General features: G+C 41.8%; 1 protein-coding gene across 8 annotated transcripts in view; it reads right to left on the bottom strand.

Annotated features, from left to right (window-relative positions):
* Il15ra (interleukin 15 receptor subunit alpha) overlaps window positions 1-22,544 on the bottom strand; it is a 33,530-nt gene extending 10,986 nt beyond the window's left edge. The window contains exons 1-2 of one of the 8 annotated variants that reach the window (XM_026391822.2): window positions 22,213-22,544; window positions 1,643-1,837 (exon numbers count right to left, since the gene is read on the bottom strand). In XM_026391822.2, coding sequence (XP_026247607.1) covers window positions 1,643-1,817 — 175 coding nt within the window. In that variant the 5' untranslated portion in view covers window positions 1,818-1,837; window positions 22,213-22,544. The other 7 variants (XM_026391825.2, XM_026391821.2, XM_026391819.2 and 4 more) reach the window with 7 other exon arrangements.
* Window positions 22,545-23,245: the final 701 nt, after the last annotated feature.

The following is a 23,245-nucleotide window of genomic DNA, read 5'->3' as shown; positions in this document are numbered from 1 at the left end:
GAAACAGTGTTTCCCAACCCAAATGCAAAGACAGATTATAATTTTTCTAGCATTTCTAAAAAAAGACTGCACAGGTGAAACATCAAATTTATTTTTGGTTGGAATACATCTGATATCAACTCAGGTTTATAATCCTGGTTTTCCCACGGGAAAATGAGTGATCAAAATAGATTCCATTTGCCTAACAGAAAAAAAAATCATCCAAAGCATAAGGGGTTGGGAAACACAATGAACAGAGTTGCTAGTGATAAAGATTTGTGAGGGAGGAAACTTTAGTCCAGAGGAAACCTAAAGATGCCTCCAATCGGTGGGCTCTAAAATCTGGTTTAAAATTCTTTGTTTCCTCTCCCCTCTTGGCCCTGTTCAGAGCCGTACTTCTTCTCCATCCTACTCATTCACCCAAAGATGTGGAGCTTTGAGTCAACATAATTTTCCCAACACTGAAAAAGTCCTGATTTTTCCACTTCTGGCTCCACGGACACTGCTTGTCCCTGGCCACCCTGGGTTTTTCCCTTCAACTGTACCCAATGCCGTGGAGTGCAGTGTTCTCCAGTCCTGCAGTTCCTTGGAACTAGTGGTAAGGATTCCCTCCTTCCCTTCTCTTGACATCTGTATAACTAACTCATTCTGAGCAGCTGGAAAGGGAGAGGGGTAATCTAACACTACAAATCCAGCAAGAAAGTATGGCTCTTCTGGGAGTTTCCAACAGAGGAAATTTGCTAAAAGACCCCCACTTCCCATCCTGTGTCCCAGAAAGGAGTCAGACATCTCCACAGATGCTCTATGAGAATGTATCTAGCTGCTGCTGGGCAGCAGTGAGCATATCATGAATGTTTGTTCAATCAGAATTCTCTTGAAAGACCCTGGGTTAACGTTTATTTTCCCAGAGGAATAAGGGGAGCAGAACAGGACTTAAGTATTTCTGGAAATATCACTGAATGGCTTAGTTTCCATTCCAAAATTATTTGACTTCCTCTGGGATGGCAATTCAGTAGTGGATAGGTAATTTTTATTTTATTTTATTTTTTTAATTCTTGTAACTTCCTCATCTCCTTGCTCTTGAGCATTGGCTGAATACCAAATATGGTGACTAGGCCAAGAAAAATTCTGCTGTCTGGGCCTACTTCAGCCTACTGGGTTGAGTACCAATCATCAAGATCTCAAGAGAGTTCAGCTTCTCATGAGAAATCCAAAAAGCTCTCCAGGAAGCAAGCACACCCTTGTTAGGGATGTGATTGAGAATCAGAATCAGCCAATTCTCTTGCTGATTTTACAACCCACATGGATAGTAGTAATAGCTCATATTTACCAGGCTCCTTTTAATCCTCCTACAACCCACAGTGTTGACATCAGGTTCATTTTCTAGATGTCCAACCAGAGTTCCAACAGGCTAAAAGCCTTGCCGGAGGCCTCAATGTGATAAGCAGCACAACCAGTATTTGAACCCAAAATTCTGTGACCCCAATACCTAGTATCTCCACCTCTGGCAGATGTTGCTCAGCCTCATGGGCATATTTAGCCTCAGACCCCAATAGGTATCTCTTTGCCCAGAGACCGGCTTGTCCAACTCCCACAATGCCGCTGTGCTCCGTGTTAAGCCTGGGCAGAAGGGGTGGGGACAGTCCTGGTACTGGCTACTTACTGATGCACTTGAGACTGGGCATAGTCCAGTGGGCGGTGTTCGTGGTCTTGTTCAACACACACTCAGTGAGGCTGGATGTGCCGGCCTTCCGCCTAAAACCAGAGTTACAAACGTACCGCTCCCTGGAGTTCAAGGTGTAACTCTTGACCCGGATATCTGCATGTTCAACAGACATGGGGGTAGGGCACGTGGTGCCTATGAAAGTGCACAAGAGAGGAGAGATGAAGAGACCTGGGCATGTTAGGAGGCGTCCTCCAGGGGACCTGCAGGCAACAGGAATTGATTATATAGCCAGGGTCCACTTAGCCAAGAGGCCCCTCCAAGCATGTGGAAGGTGATCAGGAAAGGCTCCCCTTCTCCAAGGCCTGCCAGGAACTTGTCTTAAGTGATCCAGACAGCCAGAGACAGGGAAATCATTCCCATGCCCACCCCTCCATTTTCCACCTGTTTCCAGTCCTCACTTGCTCTCAATCTGGACCAAGCCTCTGAACTCATTTGGTGGCGTCACATTTTACTGATTTGCTGGTCAACAGTAATAACCTTCACAGGCTTTCCCCATATCTCCTCCTCTGCCCCCTCAACACAAGCAATTGGTCCATTTCCACAGGGCAGCCAGAATAATCCTTAGAGATGAATATTTGATAGCTTCACTCCTCCCTGGCTGTGTAGTTGCACCCCCCCCCCACCACCGAAAATCGTAATTAAGCTTCTCCAGCGACCTTAGACTAACTGTTCTTAGACTATTAGCAAGAATTTCTGCAAGAGTTTTCAGGTGGGAAGTGTGTTTATAGAAGCAGACTGTGAGAAGGTAGACTAACTCAAGGCCTCTAGCCAAGCCTTGCCTTCACAGGGCTTCAAAGAAAAGCAATCAGATCCCAGGGAAAGTCCTTTACAATCCAAAAGATAAGAGTGAATGGTGCAAATTAGGTTCCTATGGTTCCTTGGGGGGGGGCGTGGGGGGGGGTGAAGGGGGGAAGGGCAGGGACCCCACAGGACTCTCCTTTTCTCAGGCATTGATTTCGCAGAGTGTGTCCTTGAGTTATTTTTGTATTATTTTTGTATTCAGACCTAGGTTGGGTGCCTACTTTTATGTGGACTTCTGCAGATGGTGAGCCTCTGAGCCCCTCCCCCTACACACTGGGTATAAAAGTTCTAAAAATTTCTGGACTCGGGATTCAGAGGGACAAATTGATTTAGGCAAAAGCTGCCTCTGGACCTGGTTGCAGTCAACAAACCTGATTCCTGCTAATTCCTCTGTGCCCAGCCTCATCTCTCCTACAACAACTGCCTGCTGCTCTTAAGAATAAAAACATAAAAACTGTAGGCTTTTCTTTAATGTATTTTTTTGGCACCTTTGTCTAGTATGAGATAACTGTATGTATGTGGGTTTGTCTCTGTGTCTTCTATTCTGTACCATTGGTCTACATGTCTATTTTGGTGCTAATACCATGTCATTTTTGTTACTAAAGCTCTGTATTATAGTTTAGGGTCTAGTATTGTGATGCTCCTGCTTCACTCTTTTTTTGCTAAGGATTGCTTTGGCTATTCTGGGTTTCTTATTTTTCCAAATGAATTTCATGACTACTTTTTCTATTTCTATAAGAAATGATGTTAGGATTTTAGTTGGAATCATATTGAATCTGTATAGCACTTTGGGTAGTATGGTCATTTTGACAATATTAATTTTGCTTATCTAAGAGCATGGGATATCTTTCCATCTTCTAAAGTCGTCTTCAGTTTCTGTCTATAGTGTTCTGTAGTTTTCATAGTAGAGGTCTTTCACCTCTTTTGTTGATTCCCAAAGTGTTTGTTTGTTTGTTTGAGGCTATTGTGAATGGGGTAGTTTTCCTAATTTTTCTTTCAGAGGATTCATCACTGATGTATAGAAATGCATTTGATTTATGGGTATTGATTTTATATCCTGCTACTTTGCTGAATTCATTAATTAATTCCAGAAGTTTTCTGGTAGAGTTTTTTGGATTCTCTACATATAGAATCATGCCGTCAGCAAATAATGATAGTTTGAATTTTTCTTTTCCTATTTATAACCCTTTAATTTCTTTCTTCTAATTGCTCTGGCTGGAGTTTCAAGAACTATGTTGAATAGTTCTTAGAAGTGGCGAAAGGGCGCATCCCTGTCTATTCCAGTTTGTTAGAGGGAATGCTTCCAATTTTTCTCCATTTAGAATGACGTTGGGTTTAGCATCTATGACTTTTACAATATTGAGGTATGTTCCTACTCTCCCTAGTTTTTCTAGTGCTTTGAACATGAAAAGGTGCTATATTTTGTCAAATGCTTTTGGAGAAAAGATAGCCTCTTCAAATGGTGCTCGGAGAACTGGAAATCCATATGCAGCAAAATGAAACTAAACCCCTATCTCTCATCATGCATAAAACTCAACTCAAATGGATCAAGGACCTAGGAATTAGGCCAGAGATCCTGTGCCTAATAGAGGTAAAAGTAAGCCCAAATCTTCATCATATCTGATTAGGCCCCGACTTCCTTAACAAGACTCCTAAAGCACAGGAAATAAAATCAAGAATAAATGGGGATGGACTCAGACTAAAAATCTCTTCTCAGTGAAAGAAGCAATCACTGAGGTGAATAAAGAGCCTACATTTTGGGAACAAACTTTTGCCACATGCACACCAAATAGAGCATTAATCTCCAGTATATATGAAAAACTCAAAAAACTTAACACCAAAAAAACAAACAGCTCAATCAATAAATGGGCTAAGAAGCTGTACAGACACTTCTTAGAAGAAGATATACATTTGATCAACAAATATATGAAAAAATGTTCATCATCTCTAGCAATTAGAGAAATGCAAATCAAAACTAGGCTAAGATTCCATCTCACTCCTATCAGAATGGCAATCATCAAGAATACAGGCAACAATAAATGTTGGCGAGGATGTGGGGGAAAAGGTACACTCATACATTGCTAGTGGGACTGCAAATTGGTGCAACCAATCTGGAAAGTAGTATGGAGAGTCCTTAGAAAACTTAGAATGGAACCACCATTTGACCCAGCTATCCCACTCCTTCGTCTATACCCAAAGGACTTAAAATCAGCATTCTACAGGGACACAGCCACATCAATGTTTATAGAAGCTCAATTCACAATAGCTAAACTGTGGAAGCAACCTAATGCCCTTCAATAGATGAATGGATAAAAATAAATGTGGTGTGTGTATATATATATACATTGGGATATTACTCGGCATTAAAAGGGAATAAAATCATGGCATTTGCAGATAAATGGATGGCGTTGGAAAATATTGTGTTAAGTAAAGTAAGCCAGTCCCCAAAATCCAAAGGCCAAATGTTCTGATAAGCGAATGCTGATCCATAATGGGGGGGGGATGGGAAAAACAGAGGAACTTTGATGGAGGAAAGGGGAGGAAGGGTGGGGAGTGAGTACTAGAGATAGGAAAGATGATGGAATGAGATGGACATCATTACCCTAGGTACTAGTATAACTGCACATATGGTGTGATGCTACATTGTGTACAGCCATAGAAATGTAAAGTTGTGCTGCAATTGTGTACAAAAAAACCCTGTAGGCTGAGGATGTGGCTCAGTGGTAGAGTGTTTGCCTAGCACATGTGAAGCCCTGAGTTCTTCCCCAGCACTACAAATAACAAACAAAACCCTGCAATCCCTTAAGAAGTCCCAAGGCTCTGTCAGGTCCAGCCCTGCCTGCCTCTCTAGCTCTCTTTGCCCTGGACACACCAGCCTTTGTTTTCCCTGTGCCACTCATCATGCCAACCCCCACTCACCCCCCAACCCAACCCACCATCATGCTCTTGGCCACCTGTCTCCACCATCCTTCCTGGCTGACTGCAACTACACCTCCAGTAAAAGCTTCCTTCATCTCCTATGCTCTGTGTTCTTTCCTTCTATAGACTTTCCCAGTTTATACGTAAGATGTAAAGATTATATAATTAACTCACATCTTATCATCTGCAATGCTATGTGAGGGTAAAGGTTCTGTTTGTTTTGCTCAACATTATATTCCTGAGCCTAGTATAGAAGCTGGAAATAGTAGGTACACATGAAAACTTGCTTAGCAAGGCATGGTGGTGAATACCTGTAATCCTAGCTACTTAGGAGGTTGAGGCAGGAGATTGCATATTTGAGGCCAGCCTTGGCAACTTAGCAGAACCTATCTCAAAAAAGAAAATGAAAAAGGGCTAGGGATGCATCTCAGTGATAAAGGGACCCTGGGTTCAATCTCCAGTACTGGAAAAAAAAATCAAACAAACTTGTTTTAAAAATGAATGAATGGGGCTGGGGTTGTGGCTCAGTGGTAGAATGCTTTCCTAGCACGTGTGAGGCATTGGATTCAGTTCTCAGCACCACATAAAAAAATAAAGATATTGTGTCCATCTATAGCTAAAATATTTTTTAAAAATTGAATGGATGTTTTCTCTTCCTTAATAATAGGCTTGAATCTGACCACCGAATGCAAGTGAGTTCAATTTATTTTATTTCTACCTGTATAGCCAGCTTATTTAATTACTACCACATTGTCAGAAGAAACCAGGAGAGAAGTGGACTGCCTTGAACGTTCTGCTTTCATAATAGTTGGAGTTAAACTCAAACTCTAAACTCTAGTTTAAAATCCCAGCAGTTGTACACTAGCTGTGCTCTACAAAAAATTAAGTTTTGCACGTTAATACCTAAGGATCTAAAAAGAAAAGGAGGGGCTGTAATGTGGGCCTCTTCCATTTTGGGAGTGCCATATTTGTTGTTGACCTTCTTTCTTTCTCCCTCTCTCCCACCAACTGTCCAGATAGTTAGTACCTCGTTTGGAATCCCTTCAAAAACATCTTCCTGCATAGGCTTCATGTTCAATTTTGCAACAGCTTTTAATTTCAAATTATTGTTTGGAATCTCCTGCTCTCTCTTGGGTCACTTTTTTTTTCAGTCTTCACTGTTTTCTGGGTTGTGCTCAGATTTGGGATTTCTGCCAGGAAATCTTTTCACATCTTCTAAGTCTTGAAATATTCCCTCCCGGTGTTTTTCAACTCCTAGCATTTGTAGCACACTTTGAAATGAAACATTTGTGGCTGATTACTCAAGGGACTTTAAAATGTCAATGTAATATAGTCACTGCCCATGAGTTCCATGAGATTCAGTGTCACTGTGTGATTCCTTTGGTCATCTTTCAGTGCTGGTTGCTACGTAAGTGAAACAATGTATCATGTATCTAAGACTGAAGGTTCTCATGTACTTCAATAAACACACGATCTCCTTAGATGATGCTCAACCTGTTCTTTACTTTCAACTCGCTGTGAGTAGTCCTCATCTGAACTCAGCAACCCTCCTGCTAACATTGCTATTTCTGTATGGGTATTCAGTTATAGCACAACAAATTTTACATAGCTAATAGGAAGTGATTCCCTGTAACTGTGCTATGTACACAAATGATACCACTGTTTTTTAAATGAAAAGGAAACTCATCTGATCCTGGAGAAATAGTGACTGTTCTTCATCTGGAGATTTTTCCTCCTAAGTGTGACTGGGCTGTTCAGGTTGGGGGTAAAGATCTAAAGTCACAGGCTGGGATTGTGGCTCAGTGGCAGAGTGCTTGCCTCGTGCATGTGAGGCACCAGGTTCAATCCTTAGCACCACATAAAAGATAAATAAACAAAATAAAGATATTGTGTCCATGTATAATTAAAAACATTTTTTACAAAAGATCTAAAGTCATTGTTATCCTTCTTTTTCTTCTTGATAATCTAAAGAACTAGTTGTCATCAATGAGTAAAATAAACTAAGTCTAGGTTTCACACTGTTGAAAGAAGAAGTTTCAACTACAACGAGGGGAAGGGCCAACTAACATGTACCCTATGGTGCTGGAACATAATTGGGGTTGAAGGAGTCCTATGTAATTACAGTGTGTGCATGTACATGTTTATTTGTATGTATGTATGTGTGTGGAGGGTATTTGGATGCTTGCCTGTGTATGTGATGTGTATCCACATGTGTTTGTGTGAGTGTACATGTGCTCCTGCTCCATTCTCTGTTGGTGCCTAGTAACAATGGCATATTGGCACTAAGTACCTGCTGCCAGATCTTGGTCTGCAATGTAAGGAGTCAGGGGTCCTCAGGGAAAAGGCAGAATCTAGGGATAGGATGGAGAAAGCACAAGATGAGCCTGGAACATCTTGTTGTCCCAGAAAGTGAGGAAGTGCTCAAAGAATGAGGGTAAGATGTCAGAAGGCTGCAATAGCCTAGCTAAACAGACTCTTGCTGGCCAAATCCAGGACGATTTAAGCATCAAACAATCAAGACAAAAACAGATTATAACTAATGGAACAAAGTTAAATGATACTGCTTTGTCTATGCTAATATAAATAAATATATAAATAAGTAAGGGAGAAGAAAAAGCCCTCCTTACAGATGTTAACTAATAAACATAAAAAGAATGATGGGGGCTGGGGTTATAGCTCAGCGGTAGAATGCTTGCCTCGCACTTGTGAGGTTCTGGGTTCAATCCTCAGCACCACATAAAAAATAAATAAGTAAATTAAATAAGATACTGTGTCCATCTTTGAAAAAAAAGAATGGTGGAATAAGAAAAGAGATCAGGGATGCTAAAGTTTGATATGGAATAAGGATTTTTCAATGAAAAGGAAACTAATACAAAGCGGGGTTTTTTTTGTGCGCATTTAGCTCAGCCAGACGCACATTCTCTCCGTCCCTCTCTGCAGAGCTCAGTCAACTTGGTCAAAAGAAGAGAAAGGGAGTGAAGCAGGCTCCTCCCTGCTGTTGTAGCTCTGAGATCTGCTGGCCACTGGGTGTCCCCATGCTCTATGGGTAGGACAGCTCCTCTAGTGGGGGGGGGGGGTCTTTACTGCCATTTCTCACTCTTTGGCCAGGTGCCTATTTAGTTCAATAATGGGGGGCCCAGCAGGGTACCCCATCATGAATGCTGGAGTCTTGAAGGTCAAGGTTAACAACCCACAGGGTAACAACTCAGCCCCACAAGTTCCAGGTGACTCTTGCTTCCTCCACGTCACTCTTCCCATTTAGACTGGCTTCCCACAGACTTCAAGCTCCAGGCCAGGCACACAGAGGACAGTTTGCACAGGCTACGTGACCAGTTCCAACCACTGCATGTGTGGGTTCTGTTGCTCTCTGATTCTTGAATCAGAATTCTGATGGATCCACACAACCTCAAAGTATCTTCCCACAAACCAGTGACCAGAGATGATGGGGGAAATGACATCAGCTGGAAAACTCACCTTAAGCAGGAAATCAAAGTTAACAAGACCAAAATGGGACAGATGGGTATCATGTAACTCACTGAAAAGGACACATGTATCATTCCTGCGGTATTCCCTTTAAAACCCGTAACTTAAATCTAAGAGGAAATATCAGAGGTACCTGCCTGAGAGGCTTTCAGCAATTAGCTGACCCGTAGACAAGCTCAAGAGAGAAGGTTGAGGAAGCGTTCCAGCTTGAAGGACACTAGAAAGACAACCAAATGCAACACGTGACCCTGGATTAGGTCCAGATTTAGAAAGAAAGTCACTAAAATGGACAATGTTGGGACAACTGACAGAATTTGAACATGGACTGAGTATTAGATAATGATACAGTGTCAAGGTTACTTCCTGCTTTTCATAACAGTGCTGTGATACACGTGACTTTTTAGAAGAGGATGCCATTGTTGGGAAAAATACATGAAGAAGTTTGGCAAAGAAAGACATAATGTCAACAGCTTAAAATGGCTTAGAAGGAAAAGCACATGCATAAAAATATTTATGGATAGAGAGGAGGAATGATAAATTAAACAGTACAATGAAAAGAGTTGGTGAAGCTGGGCAAAAGGTATTCAGGAGGTCTTGCAACTTCACTGTAAATTTGACTTTAAATCAGAATTTAAAAGTTTAAAAAGAAGCAAATTGAGTAACCAAATAAAAACCACTTGAAAGGGTGTCTGGGGCCTGCCCTGGTTTCAGTGTGGGCTTGAGAACTCCAGTATGAAAAACTCAATCCCCAGAGTCATATGTTGATAGTATTTGAAGGTGGGGCCTAAGGGTGGTAATTAGGATGGTCAAGGTCATCAGAGTGGGGGGGGGCATGATGGTATTAGTGGCTTTATAACAAAAGGAAAGTTTAAGCTAGCATCCTTACCCTGTCTCACCAAATGACTCCCTCTGCCATGTTACAATGTAGGGAGAGGCCCCCACCAGATGCAAAGATGCCATGCTTTTGGACTTCCTCCTGAACTGCAATCCAAATCAACCTCTCTATTCTGTATAAATCATCCAGTCTCAGGTATTCTGTTATATCAATATAAAGTGGGCTAAGACTGGGACCTTTGAAGATCCTTCTTTTAAGCAAATTCTAGGAGTCCTTGACAACTCAGGCCAAGATTGATGAGAAGTTTTTCTTAATTTCCTTAATAGTAGCTTTCAGAGTGTTGGTTTGTCTTCTTTTTCTCACCACCTTTTCACACCTTTTAGAGCTCCTTCTTCTATGACCAGACTCTAGTAGTTTTGATTCCACTCGTTTGACATTTGATATTTCAGGGGAAGCTTTGATTTCCTGAACAACTTCATCATTGCCACACGGGAGTCTTTGCCCTGCTTCTTATTGCCTCTCTTCACCTCAATCCTCTGACACCAGTTCTCAGTGTTATCTTGCATCAGACCCACCTGGAGGGCTGGTGAAAACACAGAGTTCTGGGCCCACCACAAAGCTCCTTAGTCAGGAGGTCTGAGGTAGGGCCCAAGAATCTGCATTTGCAAGTTCCCGGTGATGGTGATATTGCTGATCCAGGAACCCACGTTCTGGGAACCAGTGCTGGATGGTACTCACAGATGCATCTCAGCAAGTGGCTTTTTAACAGTAATTAAAAATTTCCCAGGTTCGGGATATAGCTCAGTTGGTAGAGTGCTTGTCTGGCATGCACAAGGCCCTGGGTTCAATCCCCAGCAACACACACACACACACACACACACACAAAAAAAAAAAAAAATTCATTGAAGTTATGAAGAATGGTTTGCTCATACCCTTTTTCTGGTCATTGATGCCATTGATGAGGACTGTGTTTACACGTTCCTCTTGCTGTGCTCTTCTGAATTTCTGTTCTACTACTTCTAACTGGATCTAACTCTCCTCCATTTCAAAACTACTTAAATCTGTATCTGTGGTGCTTTGTTGTATGTTACACGGCTGGTAAAAAATACTTAGGGGTGGGGGAGTGGGGTTGGGTGGGGAGGAATGACCATAAAAATCAACTCAAATCAACCCTGGAAATGTTTGGCAGCAAACCAGAACGGAGAGTCCCATAAAAACATGAGGCCTGCTCTGGGATAAATTGTTTCTGAGAAAGCCTGAACTGACCTTGGACCTTCAGACCTTTCTGGGTGCTATTACATCTGTGGCTTGACAGTCTCTCTCCAAAGACTAAGAGAGACATTTAAGTCTCCAGGAGGAAAAGCTACACAAAGACTAGGTTTTAGTTCACAGGACTGTGACTAACTGATATTCCTTACCTGGCCTTTCCCTTGCTTGCTTCAAATCTGGTCTTTTACATTGTTGTCTTGGGCCTGAAAGGATCTGTGAGGTCATAGTCAGCTCCTCACCCCCAGAGGACTGATGGCCCCTACCACAGGTGATTCTGCAACCTCCAAGGTCAAGGAAGCCTATGAACCCCTTTATCACACAAATACCTCACACTTTGTTACTCCTTTCACTGGCCACAGAGGTCCCTCACTCCACATGGAGCACCCTTTTTCTGAAGGATGATGTTGCTTTCAGTTCTGGTTGTTCCTTCACAAATTTTGCAGTGCTTTCTCTTCCTGGGATGAAGAGTAGAGGGAATAGTGGATAAACCAGGTAGACATAGCCCAGCTCTGCTGGGAGTGATAGACATTGTTACTTAGTTGCAAGGGCTGGCAAAAGCCCCTGAAAAAGTGCAAGAATGGGCAGGAAAACGGCCAAGTGATTAAGGGAGGAGCAGGAAAGGAGTATTCCAGGTAGAGGAATAAGCGGGTACCCAAGGACCCAGGAGAGAAGAAGCTTTATGGGGAGGTGAGATGGGAGACTACAGCCTATAACGTCAATGCAGGGACCCAACCCAGTGATTTATAGTTTTTCAGGCTGTGCTTCTATACACAGAGGAGCAGACACTCTGATCCCTTCTTATCAACACAGCTGACTGTCAGAACAGGTCCCCAGGGTGGACCCCTGCCCTACCACTCTCACTCATGGAGCAGGTTAATTAATGAGGACTCAGGGGTGGGTCTGGGGCACACAGATCCAACACACTTGTTCTTGTTCCATAAAAACTCAGACTTGGTGAATGTGGGGTACGACCAGTTATCCAGTCCATCTACAAATCAACCAATGACTTCTATTTGCTGAATAAAAGAGTAATAAGAGACTAGAAGACAATAAGAAAGTTTAGTAGAAAGAGTACTGGAATTAGAGGCTGAGTGGGTAAATCTATTAATCACACTCGACTCCAGTTTCCTTATGTGTGAGCTGAGCATGATAATTCACAAGGCCGCTGAGAAGTCCTAGGGCTTCTGAGCATGAAATGCACTTTGTGAACAGTGACTCAAATATAAGTAATCATCATCTCTCTGCGTATCCCTCTGTCACTCTACATTGGTAATCTCCAACTTTTTCACCAAAATACTGGGAATTCCCATCTATCCTACAGGAATCCCCATGCAGAGCCTGGGGAAGGATACAGAAGAAATGATTCCAGCCTCTAATGAGCCTAGTATGAGAAGAATACACCAGAGAGTATTTCTCAATTAATAAGGAAGGCTTCCTTGCCACAGTAACCAAGTCAGAAACCTTTAAAGAAAATGACCATGTAAACATTTAAATGAAACAAAAGAACTAAAAGACAATTAAATAAAGAAAATGTTTACAACAAACATCAAAAAGTTAAGATTCTTAGTATGTAAAGAACTTTCACAAAATCAATACAAAGATAAGTACCCTAATGGAATCTGGGCCAAGGATATAATGGGTGATTTACAAGTGTCTATTCAAAAAATTTCCCAAACCTCACTACCACATCTTTGTCAGAATTCCTTGAATTCCCTCTTGCTTCTGAAGTTTGAGGATCCCATATCAAGGTTCCTTGTGCAAATCCCTTTAATGATCAGGGGGGCAGGAGTATCCTTACACTTCAGGTGGTTCTTTCAATTTAACACTAGGGCTTCTTTCCAGCAAGAGTGGTAGTCCTTGATTTATTTCCAGTTTAGGCATTTGCTGCCCAAGGGTGGTTACCACGGCTCCCCATTGTCATAGGGACCCATCTTCATCTGGCCTGAAAGTGTGGGGCATAGGGCCAAGGTAGTCAGTTGTTGAGATGCTTTTGGGTCTTGCAGTTGCTATGGTTACTGTTGGAGCACCTTGATCTCAAATTGCTCTAGTCTTATCTGGAGCTTAGGGCGGGAACTGGAGTATCAGTGTTTTCCCCAATGCTCCTGCTGTGTCCCATCTTTTATCCTATATCATAGAGGGGTTATCTTTACATGCACCCTCAGGAAAAGGCATTTGGAACCAGATTGAGATTTTAGGACTTTCAATACTCTCAAGTAGCCAAAAAACACATACTAGCCCCATGATCATTTGTTAAGAAAGTCACCAAAACAGTGTGTAAGGCCACACCTCTTTCTGCTTCCCAGAATCTGTGAATCAGGCGTGTTTATCAAGTCAGTTTACAGAGCCTAACATGGGCAAGGAGCTCTGGCCTACTCTCATATCCAGAGTTCAAAAGTTGTCAGGTTAGCCTGACCCTCCCATTCTTTAAGCAGAGCCAGAATCCATTCCAATATGTTATTTTACTTACTCTACCATTCAAATGCCTGCAAGGTGCTAGATTTCCAAAGAAGCATAAGTGTGGTTCCTGCTCTCATGAAGCTCAGTATGAAACTGACATATCATAAGAGTCTGGGCCTCTGGGCTCCCAGTAATCCATTTTCTGTCCTTGTTTTCTAGCTGAAATGCCAGCCAATTCGACACACTTCTTGGAGTACAGACTGTACTCAGCTCATGGCCCCAAACTCTTTATCTCTCAGGGCTCAATAAACTGGTCTTCCCAACCCATCTTACTGTTAGTGAATTTCATTATCATTTAGTTCCTTAAATAATGACTATTAGAGACTTGGAAGGTTGAACAGTTACCAATCAAAAGAAAACCAAAGGAAAAGAATAAAATACAATCTGTACCGTAGGCCTGAAGAGAACCCCTGCTCCTCTCAGTGTTGATGCTGCCTTGGTTCAGGATTTCACCGACACTCACTGGAACTATTACAAAACCTCAGCTTAGCTTCCAGCCTCCAGATCCCCTGACTGCAGTTCATCATCCATACTCTTGACAGAAGTAGCCTTTCCTCCATGGACTCCAGTACTGTCTCCCCGGCACAGATCCCTCAGGAGCTCCCCACTGCCCATAAGGGCATCGAGTCTTCCAAGGAGAGCGCTTTCCAATCACATCAACCATGTGTAATGAGTAACACGGACACACCTCTAGAATACACACTGAGGAATCCCATATATTGTTCATTTAGTTTCATACAATTTTACTAAACCGACTGGGCAAAAGTGATTCACCCCAAAGGAAGTTAATTTGTAAAATGATTTGATTGAATAGGAGAATTCCCAGAGTTTTATTTCATAGACCCAAGGGGTTTCCCTTTGCTTCCCCCCCATCCCCATAGAGTTTATTTTCATCCATTATTCCTTGCTGTTTAGAACATCAAACACATTAAAATAAGCTAAATATGCAAGAATCGGGAGGTAACTGAAGCCTACCCATGATAAAAAATTGTTTAAATAATTTGTAAAACTTTATAAAATAGTATGTATAGTATTCACAGATATTAGATGTAGTGACTTTATATTAAGCAATCTGCAAAATGTGTAAAGTTATGAAAACACTGCCAGAGATCAGGGAGTACTAATAAATCAGAGAATACTAATTAAAGGTGGAGGAAGAAGTCCTAAATTGTAGATCTTTATTATTATTTATTTTGTAGTTTTATTTATTTACTTTTGTTATTACAAAACCAATTCAATTTATGACAAAGTTTTTACCATTCTTTTGCTATCAATGGTGGCAAAAAAGCAGTAATAACCAGATAAAATTGGTTTGGAATAAACAATAGATGCTTCAGGCAAAGCCCCCCCAAGCTATGAAAAAATGACTTATAAAAAGCGTAATGCTCCAGACACTGTGGCACATGCTTGTAATCACAGCAGCTCAGGAGGCTGAGGCAGGAGGATTGCAAGTTCAAAGCCTCCTCAGCAAGAGTGAGGTGCTGGGCTGGGGTTGTGGCTCAGCAATGGAGCACTGACCTAGCATGTGACAGGCACAGGGTTCAATTCTTAGCATCACATATAAACAAATAAAATAAAGGTACTGTGTCCACCTACAATTAAAGTAATATTTTTTAAAAAGCAAGGTGCTAAGCAACTCAGTAAATCCCTGTCTCTAAATAAGATACACAATAGGGGGCTGGGGTAGTGGCTCAGTGGTAGAGTGCTTACCTAGCACATGTGAGGCACTGGGTTCGATCCTCAGTACCATATAAAAAAAAGTAAAAAAAAAAAAAAAAAAAAAAAACTACAAAACAGACCTTGCCCAGTCAGTTTTGTAAAATAGTATGAAACTAAATGAACAATTGGCTCAGACAGTGGTCAAGGGCCCTTCAATCCCTGGTAACCCTCCCCTGCCAGAAAAGGGAGTTTAAGGAACATAACATGAATGAACACCCTCAAGCATACTAATACCCTATACATTAGAATCAAAGAAAAACTGGGAACCAGGGACATCAACCAATCATTACTACTCTAGTAGCTCTTGGCTAAATCACCTGTGGTCTTCCAGATGAGGATGCATTTGTTTAGGAAGTTAATGACCTTTTGCCCAGGATGGTAGATTTCCCTCCAACTTAGACCTTTTAATGAGACCTTTTAATGACAACTTCTTGCACCTCCTATGGATGGGGGCACGAACAGGTCAGACACTATAATTTATTCAGTGATAGGAAATGTGCTGTTCTCTATAATTTCTGACCAGATCATCCCACCAAGTATCAAGTTTAATAATTTGAGTTTTCTTCCCTTCTAAGCTCATTTAAAGCCATCAGGCATCCTCCGTTTTGTCCTATGATTTCTTTGTCCATCTTTATACCAATAGTACACCGTCTCGAGTACTGTAACTTTATAACAATTCTCTCAATCAGAGAACCTTGTTCCTCCAATGCGGTTCTTTGCCAAGCTGTTTAGGCAAAGCTACTTCTTTTTTGCATTTACCTGTGAATTTTAGGATCAGTTTGTCAATTTCTACAAGAAAGTCCTTTAGGACTTTGATTTGGCATCTTAAGGATATTGATTGGCCCAATCCATGAACATGTGGTATTTTTCTATTGATTTATTTCTTCAAGTTCTCTAAGCAATTGTCTGTACTTTTCTGTATACAGGTCTTTCACTTCTCTTGTCAGATTTATTGCTGAGAACTTTACACTTTTCAAAGTTACTGCAAATGACATATTTCTGAAGTTCTAATTTCCAACTGTTTATCAGGAATATACAGTAATACGATTGAAACGATTGACTTTTGCATGCTGATGTTTTGTGCACTGCCACCAGCTCACACATGTGTGGATAACTGATATTCAAAAGATGTAAGAGCAAGTCAGTGGAGATAATCTTTTCAACAAATGGTTCTGGAATAATTAGATATTCATATGCAACAAACATAAACCACCTTCAATCTGTACCTCACATTATACACAAAGTTAAATCAAAATGGATCAAAGGCATAAATATAATTTATTCACTTCTAGGTGAACACATCAAAGAAAATCTTCATAATCTTGAGCTAGGCAAATATTTCATTATATGGTAACATAAGCATAAAATATAAAAGAACAAATAACTGGAATTCATCAAAATTAAAAACTTCTGTTCTTCATAATGCACTGCTAAGGGAAGGTAAAGACAAGCCAGAGACCGAGAGACTATTTGCAAATCATTTATCTGATAAAAGTCTTGTGTCCAGAATACATAAAAAACTCTTAAAACTCAATAAAAGTGCAACTCAATTTATAAAAGAGCAAAGAATTTAAACAGACACTTCACCAAAGAAGGCGTGTACAAGGCACAGAAGCACATGAAAAAGATGCTCAACATTTCTACATATTAGGAAAACGCAAATTAAAACTAGAACAAGAGACCATTGCATTACCTATTAGATTGGACATAATTAAAAAGACTCATCAGGGGCTGGGATTGTGGCTCAGTGGTAGAGTGCTCACCTAGCATGTTCGAGGCCCTGGGTTCGATCCTTAGCACCACATAAAAATAAATAAATAAAATAAAGGTTTATTTCCAACTAATTCTAAAAAATAAATGTTTAAAAAAAAAGTTTATTACAAAAAAAAAAGACTCATAATATCCAGTGCTGACCTGGACATGGAAGAACTGTAACTCTCACACTGCTGGTGGGAATGTGAAATAGTACCACCGCTTTGGACACTGGTTCGGCACATTCTTAAAAGTCAAACATCATGCCCAACATCCAATCCAGCTGCTCTTCTCCTATCCATTCTCTACCCAAGAGAAATGAAGGCACATAGGGCCACAAGAAAACATGTAGCATGAACATTCTTAACAGCTTTATATGTAAAAGCCAAAATAATGGAAACAAGGCAAACATTCATTAACATGTGACTGGACAGCCACGGAATGAAATACAATTTAGCAATAGAAGGGACTGAACTATTAGACACACGTTACAATATGGCGAATTCTTTTTTTTTTAAGTAGGCCAATAATTCCAATAATTCTTTTTTAATATTTATTTTTTAGTTTTTTGGTGGACACAACATCTTTATTTTATTTTTATGTGGTGCTGAGAATCGAACCCAGGGTCTCGCACATGCAAGGCGAGCACTCTACCGCTAAGCCACAACCCTGGCCCCTAATTCCAATAATTCTATAGAATTTTCCTCATATCATTACTCCAATACTCTACAGTAGAACATTATAAGATAAGCAGGGAAGGAATATGGATAGGAAAAGCAGAACTCAAATTATCTCTACTTGAGGACGATATGATTCTATACCTAGAAGACCCAAAACATTCCCCCAGTAATCTCTTAGAATTAATAAATGAATTCAGCAAAGTAGCTGGATATAAAATCAACACCCATAAATCAAACACCCATAAATCAATTTCTGTACATCAGTGACAAATCCGCTGAAAGTGAAGCTAGGAAAATCACCCCGTTTACAATAGCCTCAAAAAAAATAAATTTAATAAAAGAGGTGAATAAATTTAACAGAAGAGATAAAAGACCTCTACAATGAAAACTACAACATGCTAAAGAAATGAATTAAAGAAGACCTTAGAAGATGGAAAGATTTACCTTGTTCTTGGATAGGCAGAATTAATATTATCAAAATGACCATACTACCAAAAGCACTATACAGATCAATGCAATCCCAATCAAAATCCCAGTGGCATTCCTTATAGAAATAGAGAAAACAATCATGAAATTCGTCTGGAAAAATAAGAGATCCAGAATAGCCAAAGCAATCCTTAGCAAGAAGAATGAAGCTGGTGGCATTACTATTCCAGACCTAAAACTATACTACAGAGCAATAGTAACTAAAACAGCATGGTATTGTCACCAAAATAGACCTGCAGACCAATGCAGAAGAGAGGACACAGTCTAACCCACATAACTTAAGTTATATTATATTAGATAAAGGTGCCAAAAACATACATTGAAGAAAAGATAGCCTCTTCAACAAATGGTGCTGGGAAAACTGGAAATCCACATGTAACAAAATGAAATTAAACCTCTTTCCCATTCACAAAACTCAACTCAAAGTGGATCAAAGTGGTCCTTGATCTGGAATTAAACCAGAGACCTTGCACTTAGTGGAAGAAAAAGTAAGCCCAAATCTCCATCATGTTGGTTTAGGCCCCAACTTTCTTAATAAAACTCCTATAGCACAAGAATTATGAAGACACGAACTGGTGTGAATATACTTCGTATACAACCAAAATTGTGCTCTATATGTGTAATAAGAATTGCAATGCATTCTGCTGTCATATATAAATAAATCAATTAATTAAAAAAAAGAATCAATAAATGAGATGGATTCAAACTAAAAAGCTTCTCAGCAAAAGAAACAATCAGTGAGGTGACTAGAGAGCCTACAGAATGGAAGCAAATCTTTACCACAAGCACATCAGATAGAGCACTAATCTCTAGGATATATAAAGCACTCAAAAACCTTAACACCAAAACAAAAAAACAAACAAAACACAAATAACCCAATGAATAAATGGGCCAGGGAACTGAACAGACACTTCTTGGAAGAGGATATACAATCAATCAATAAACATATGAAAAAATGTTCAACATCTCTAGCAATTAAAGAAATGCAAATCAAAATTACTCTAAAATTTCATCTCACTCCAGTCAGAATGGCAGTTCTTAAGAATACAAACAATAAGTGTGGGCGAGGATGTGGGAGGAAAGGCACACTCATACATTGCTGGTGGGACTGCAAATTGGTACAACCTATCTGGAAAGCTGTTTGAAGATTCCTTGGAAAACTGGGAATGGAACCACCATTTGACCCAGCTATCCCACTCCTTGGTTTATACACAAAGGACTTAAAAACAGCATACTACAGGGACACAGCCATAACAACGTTTATAGCAGCCCAATTTACAATAGCTAAATTATGGAACCAACCTAGATGCCCTTCAGTAGATGAATGGATAGGGAAACTTTGATATATATACACAATGGAACATTTAGCATTAAAAGAGTATAAAATCATGACATTTGCAGGTAAATGGATGAAATTGGAGAATATAATGCTAAGTGAAGCAAGCCAATCCCAGAAAACCAAAAGCCGAATGTTTTCCCTGGTATGAGGACTCAAATGCACACAGGTATAATGGGGATGAGCGGGTGCTGCGAGCATGGGAGGAATGGAGGAACTTTAGATCGAGCAAAGGCAAGGGAGGGGAAAGGAGGGGACAAGATGGTGGGAAAGATGGTGGAATGAGTTAGACATCATTACCCTAAGTACATGTATAAGAAATGAATGGTGCGAAAATATTCTTTGTACGGTGTCTTGAAAAATTGTGCTCTATATGTATAATATGAAATGAACTGCATTCTGTTATCATGTATAACAAATCAGAATAAATTAAAAATAAATTAATTTTTAAAAAAGATAAGCAGGAATATAAAATCTTATTTTGACTTTAACTATCATTCTGTTAGTTTAATATCTGTGAACTTTCCTTTAAGCCTAATTTCATATAGGCATCTTACTCAAATGAGCAACAAAATTTTATGGTATGCCTACCATGTGACAGGTATTTTATTGTAGGCATCAAGAGTAGTGATTTAAATAAGACTATGGTCCCCTTCCTGAGCATCACATGACTATATACACAACCATTACAATATCGTGAATTCTCAGAAAAAAATACTGAGTGAAAGAAGTCAAACAAGAAGGAGTATCTATTGTATAATTCCATATATTTATATGAAATTCTAGAAAGTGTATCAAAACTATTGACAGTAATTGCTGGAGGCAGGGTGGGGTGGGTGGTAAAGATTATGCAGAGTATGAGGACAGGCAGTAGCAATGGATTATGTGGTCTCATGAGTGTAGTATTTACCTCTAACCTTATTGAATTGCACAATTTAAATATATGCACTTTATTATCTGTCAACTATACTTTAATAAGGCTATTTTTTTTTAAAGGAACGAACAAACATCAAGATCCAACAACACCTTTGCAAGGTCAGAGTGCAAGCCTATGTGTTGTCCACAAGCTTCAGTGCTCTCCTATTACTTTCAGATGGACAGACACCTGCAGTTCAGCTGGGCGCTGACCAAAGCTGCATTTCACTTTCACATTATGTAATAGAGCAGCCTATTGCTGATTATTTCTAGCATCTCCTCAGAAATCATCACAGGACACTGTTTACACATTTGGGAGGAAATGACCAAGTCTCCAACATAACTCAGCTTCTCATATGTAGGGGAAAATCCAGAATCACTGTCTTTCAAAAATGAAACTTCATAAAACTTAGTGGAACTATGGGGTTCAGATCAAGCCAGGCAGCAGCAACTGTGAAAGGGCCGGTTCCGGCTAAAACCCAGCAGGCAGATTTGCCCCACTGGACTGCATGTAAATTATTGCAGGTCTTGGTTAAAAGCGCATGGAGACAGTGGGGGTTGCTAACTTTCATGGATATCCTTGGGTGACATTCGGTAGGTCCTTGACCCCCAAATCCCATGAACATTTTTCTAAGTGTGTATATTCATGCATTTTTGAGAGAGAGAGATGAGAGAGAGAAGGGGGGGGGAGGGAGAGGGAGAGAGAATTTATAGCTTTTTATCAGACGCTGATAAAGCTCCTTCCCTATAAAACGATAAGAAAAACCTACAAGAACACAGTGTATTCATCTATCTTTTCTCTTCCTTTCTATAGGTCCCGAAAAAAAAAAAAAAAAAACCCCACGAGTCACTCAATAGATTCTCAGATCTGCGAGACACACATTCTCGAACAACCAAATGATCACCAGCTTCCTTTCTTCCCCCTTTACTAGGAGCTACCGGTACCATCCCGGCTCCCGATTTCCTGCCCACTTAAGAACTGGGAGTTGGTTCCAGGTCCCCAGGTGTGCAACTTGCCCGACACGTTTTTCCTCCCCAGGGACATAGTCCTTACCCTGCTCTTCCAGGTGCCCATCCATGTAATCTATTTTTGCCTGAACGTCAAGAGGGGTCGTGTCCCCGGACCTCTGGGGGGACCGTGTGCAGTACCAGCCCCGCACCGAGGTGCACTTACACACTTCTGGAACTTGCCGTGCAACACTGACACTCCACTCCCATTGCCAAACCCGGCTTCTCCTTCCTGCGTGCGCAGCTGGCAGCTCTGCTCCTTGGAGCAGGGCAGACGGCGGCGCTCTTCCCTGCCCTCTCCGCGACTCCTCCACGTGTCCCTCCCGCCCGGAGTCAGCACACTCCGCGTTCCTCCGGGACCCGACTTCTGGCCCGGCCTGGGGAGGTGGGGCGCTCGGTGCCAGCCCTCTCGGTGCCCCGGCCTCGCTCGCAGCCCCGCCCGAGCGCAAGCCGCTCCCTACCCGGCGTCACCGGCAGCCGGAGCAGCAGCAGCAGCAGTAGTCCACGGAGGGCGTGTACTCCAGAGCCTAGGAACCGCCGCCGGGCCATGGCCGCGCGGCCCGCGGTGCCCCCCCAGGACCCCCCAGGACAGCCGCGAGTGCAATGCCCCGGCCTCGGGAAAGTGGCGAGCGCAGCTCCAGGACCGGCCGCCCGCCAGACGCATTCGCTTTCGCTTTTGCTTTAGCCCCCGGAGGGCTGAGGAGAGGTGCAAAGTAGTGACAGATCAGTGACTCAGCATCCCCACCCCAACTTTGGAAGAAGCCCCGGCAGCCGCCGTGACCCCTGCGCCATCGCTCCTGTAGCGGGAGAGCCCCGGGCAGTGCGCAGAGAGTACTAGGGACCTCACCTGCTCAAGCCCAGCGTCTTCCCCTTCTCGCTCCTGGGGACTCCCAAAGTCTTTTAGGGCTAGTGTCCCATGCAGAGGCAGTGCATAGCCAACCAAGGGCAAACTCCTTCTTGTACACTCTGCGGCTCGGCGTTCACTCCTGACTTCTTCAGCTCCCCTCGCTCCTGTCTTTTGGTAGCTCCTACTACTCCTACTCCCAAGTTTCCCTCAGGTGGCACTGCGTTTGTCAATCTGCGCTCCGCGTGGGTGGGAGACTGAGGAGGTGTTGTCCAGTGTGGCTCCCGCGGGCAGGGGCGGTGGGAACGCGGTACTGGCTACCTGCTCCCTCCAGCGGTGGCCGCCACTGACTCCGCCACTTTGCCTTGTTCCCGCTCTTCTTTCTTCCCCCAAAATAATGTCAAATGTTTGAAGGGGTCGGGGCCGGAAGAAAGAACAGGAGGAGAGGAACCCATCTTTGTGCTTGGTTTTATTTCCTTAGACTAGTTCTCCCAGTCTACCAACCTCTTTTGCAGGTGCCTCTCCCCCCACTCCTTGAAATCCCAGCAACCTGCTCTGTGCTGGGAAAATTCCGAAGCGCGGTCAGAAATGCCCAAGTCTAGGCGTGGAGTTAGTAAGACCAGACATTCCTTCGCTTCCACCTGGGGCTTCCTAAATAAAATCTCCCAGTATGATTATGAGGCTTTTGTGAAAGAATACATACAAATTCTCTTTGAAAAGACTTGAATGATGTGTGGATTGAGGTTATTTCCCACTCCCCAGGCACAATGGAAGAAGGAGAAGGCTTTGCCTATACTTGCTCCCCTTTCACTAAAAAGTTTATGATTAACATGATGAGTGTGAAATATGCACAGGGCTGGGGATATAGCTCAGTAGAATGCGGGCCCCTCACGCAGAAGGCCCTGGGTTCAATCCCCAGCAACACATACAATAAAGGAATTCAGAGGATTGGAAATCACCCATGGTCCAATGCCAGCGTTTTGTGTGCTTCAGACTTGTAAGGCTCTTTTATTGTGGACAGTTTCGAACATTAAAA

This window comes from Urocitellus parryii, chromosome 9, assembly GCF_045843805.1.
Source record: "Urocitellus parryii isolate mUroPar1 chromosome 9, mUroPar1.hap1, whole genome shotgun sequence".
Lineage (NCBI taxonomy): Eukaryota > Metazoa > Chordata > Mammalia > Rodentia > Sciuridae > Urocitellus > Urocitellus parryii.
Note: the sequence above shows the minus strand (reverse complement) of the source record. Positions and strands in the feature narration are given on the sequence as shown.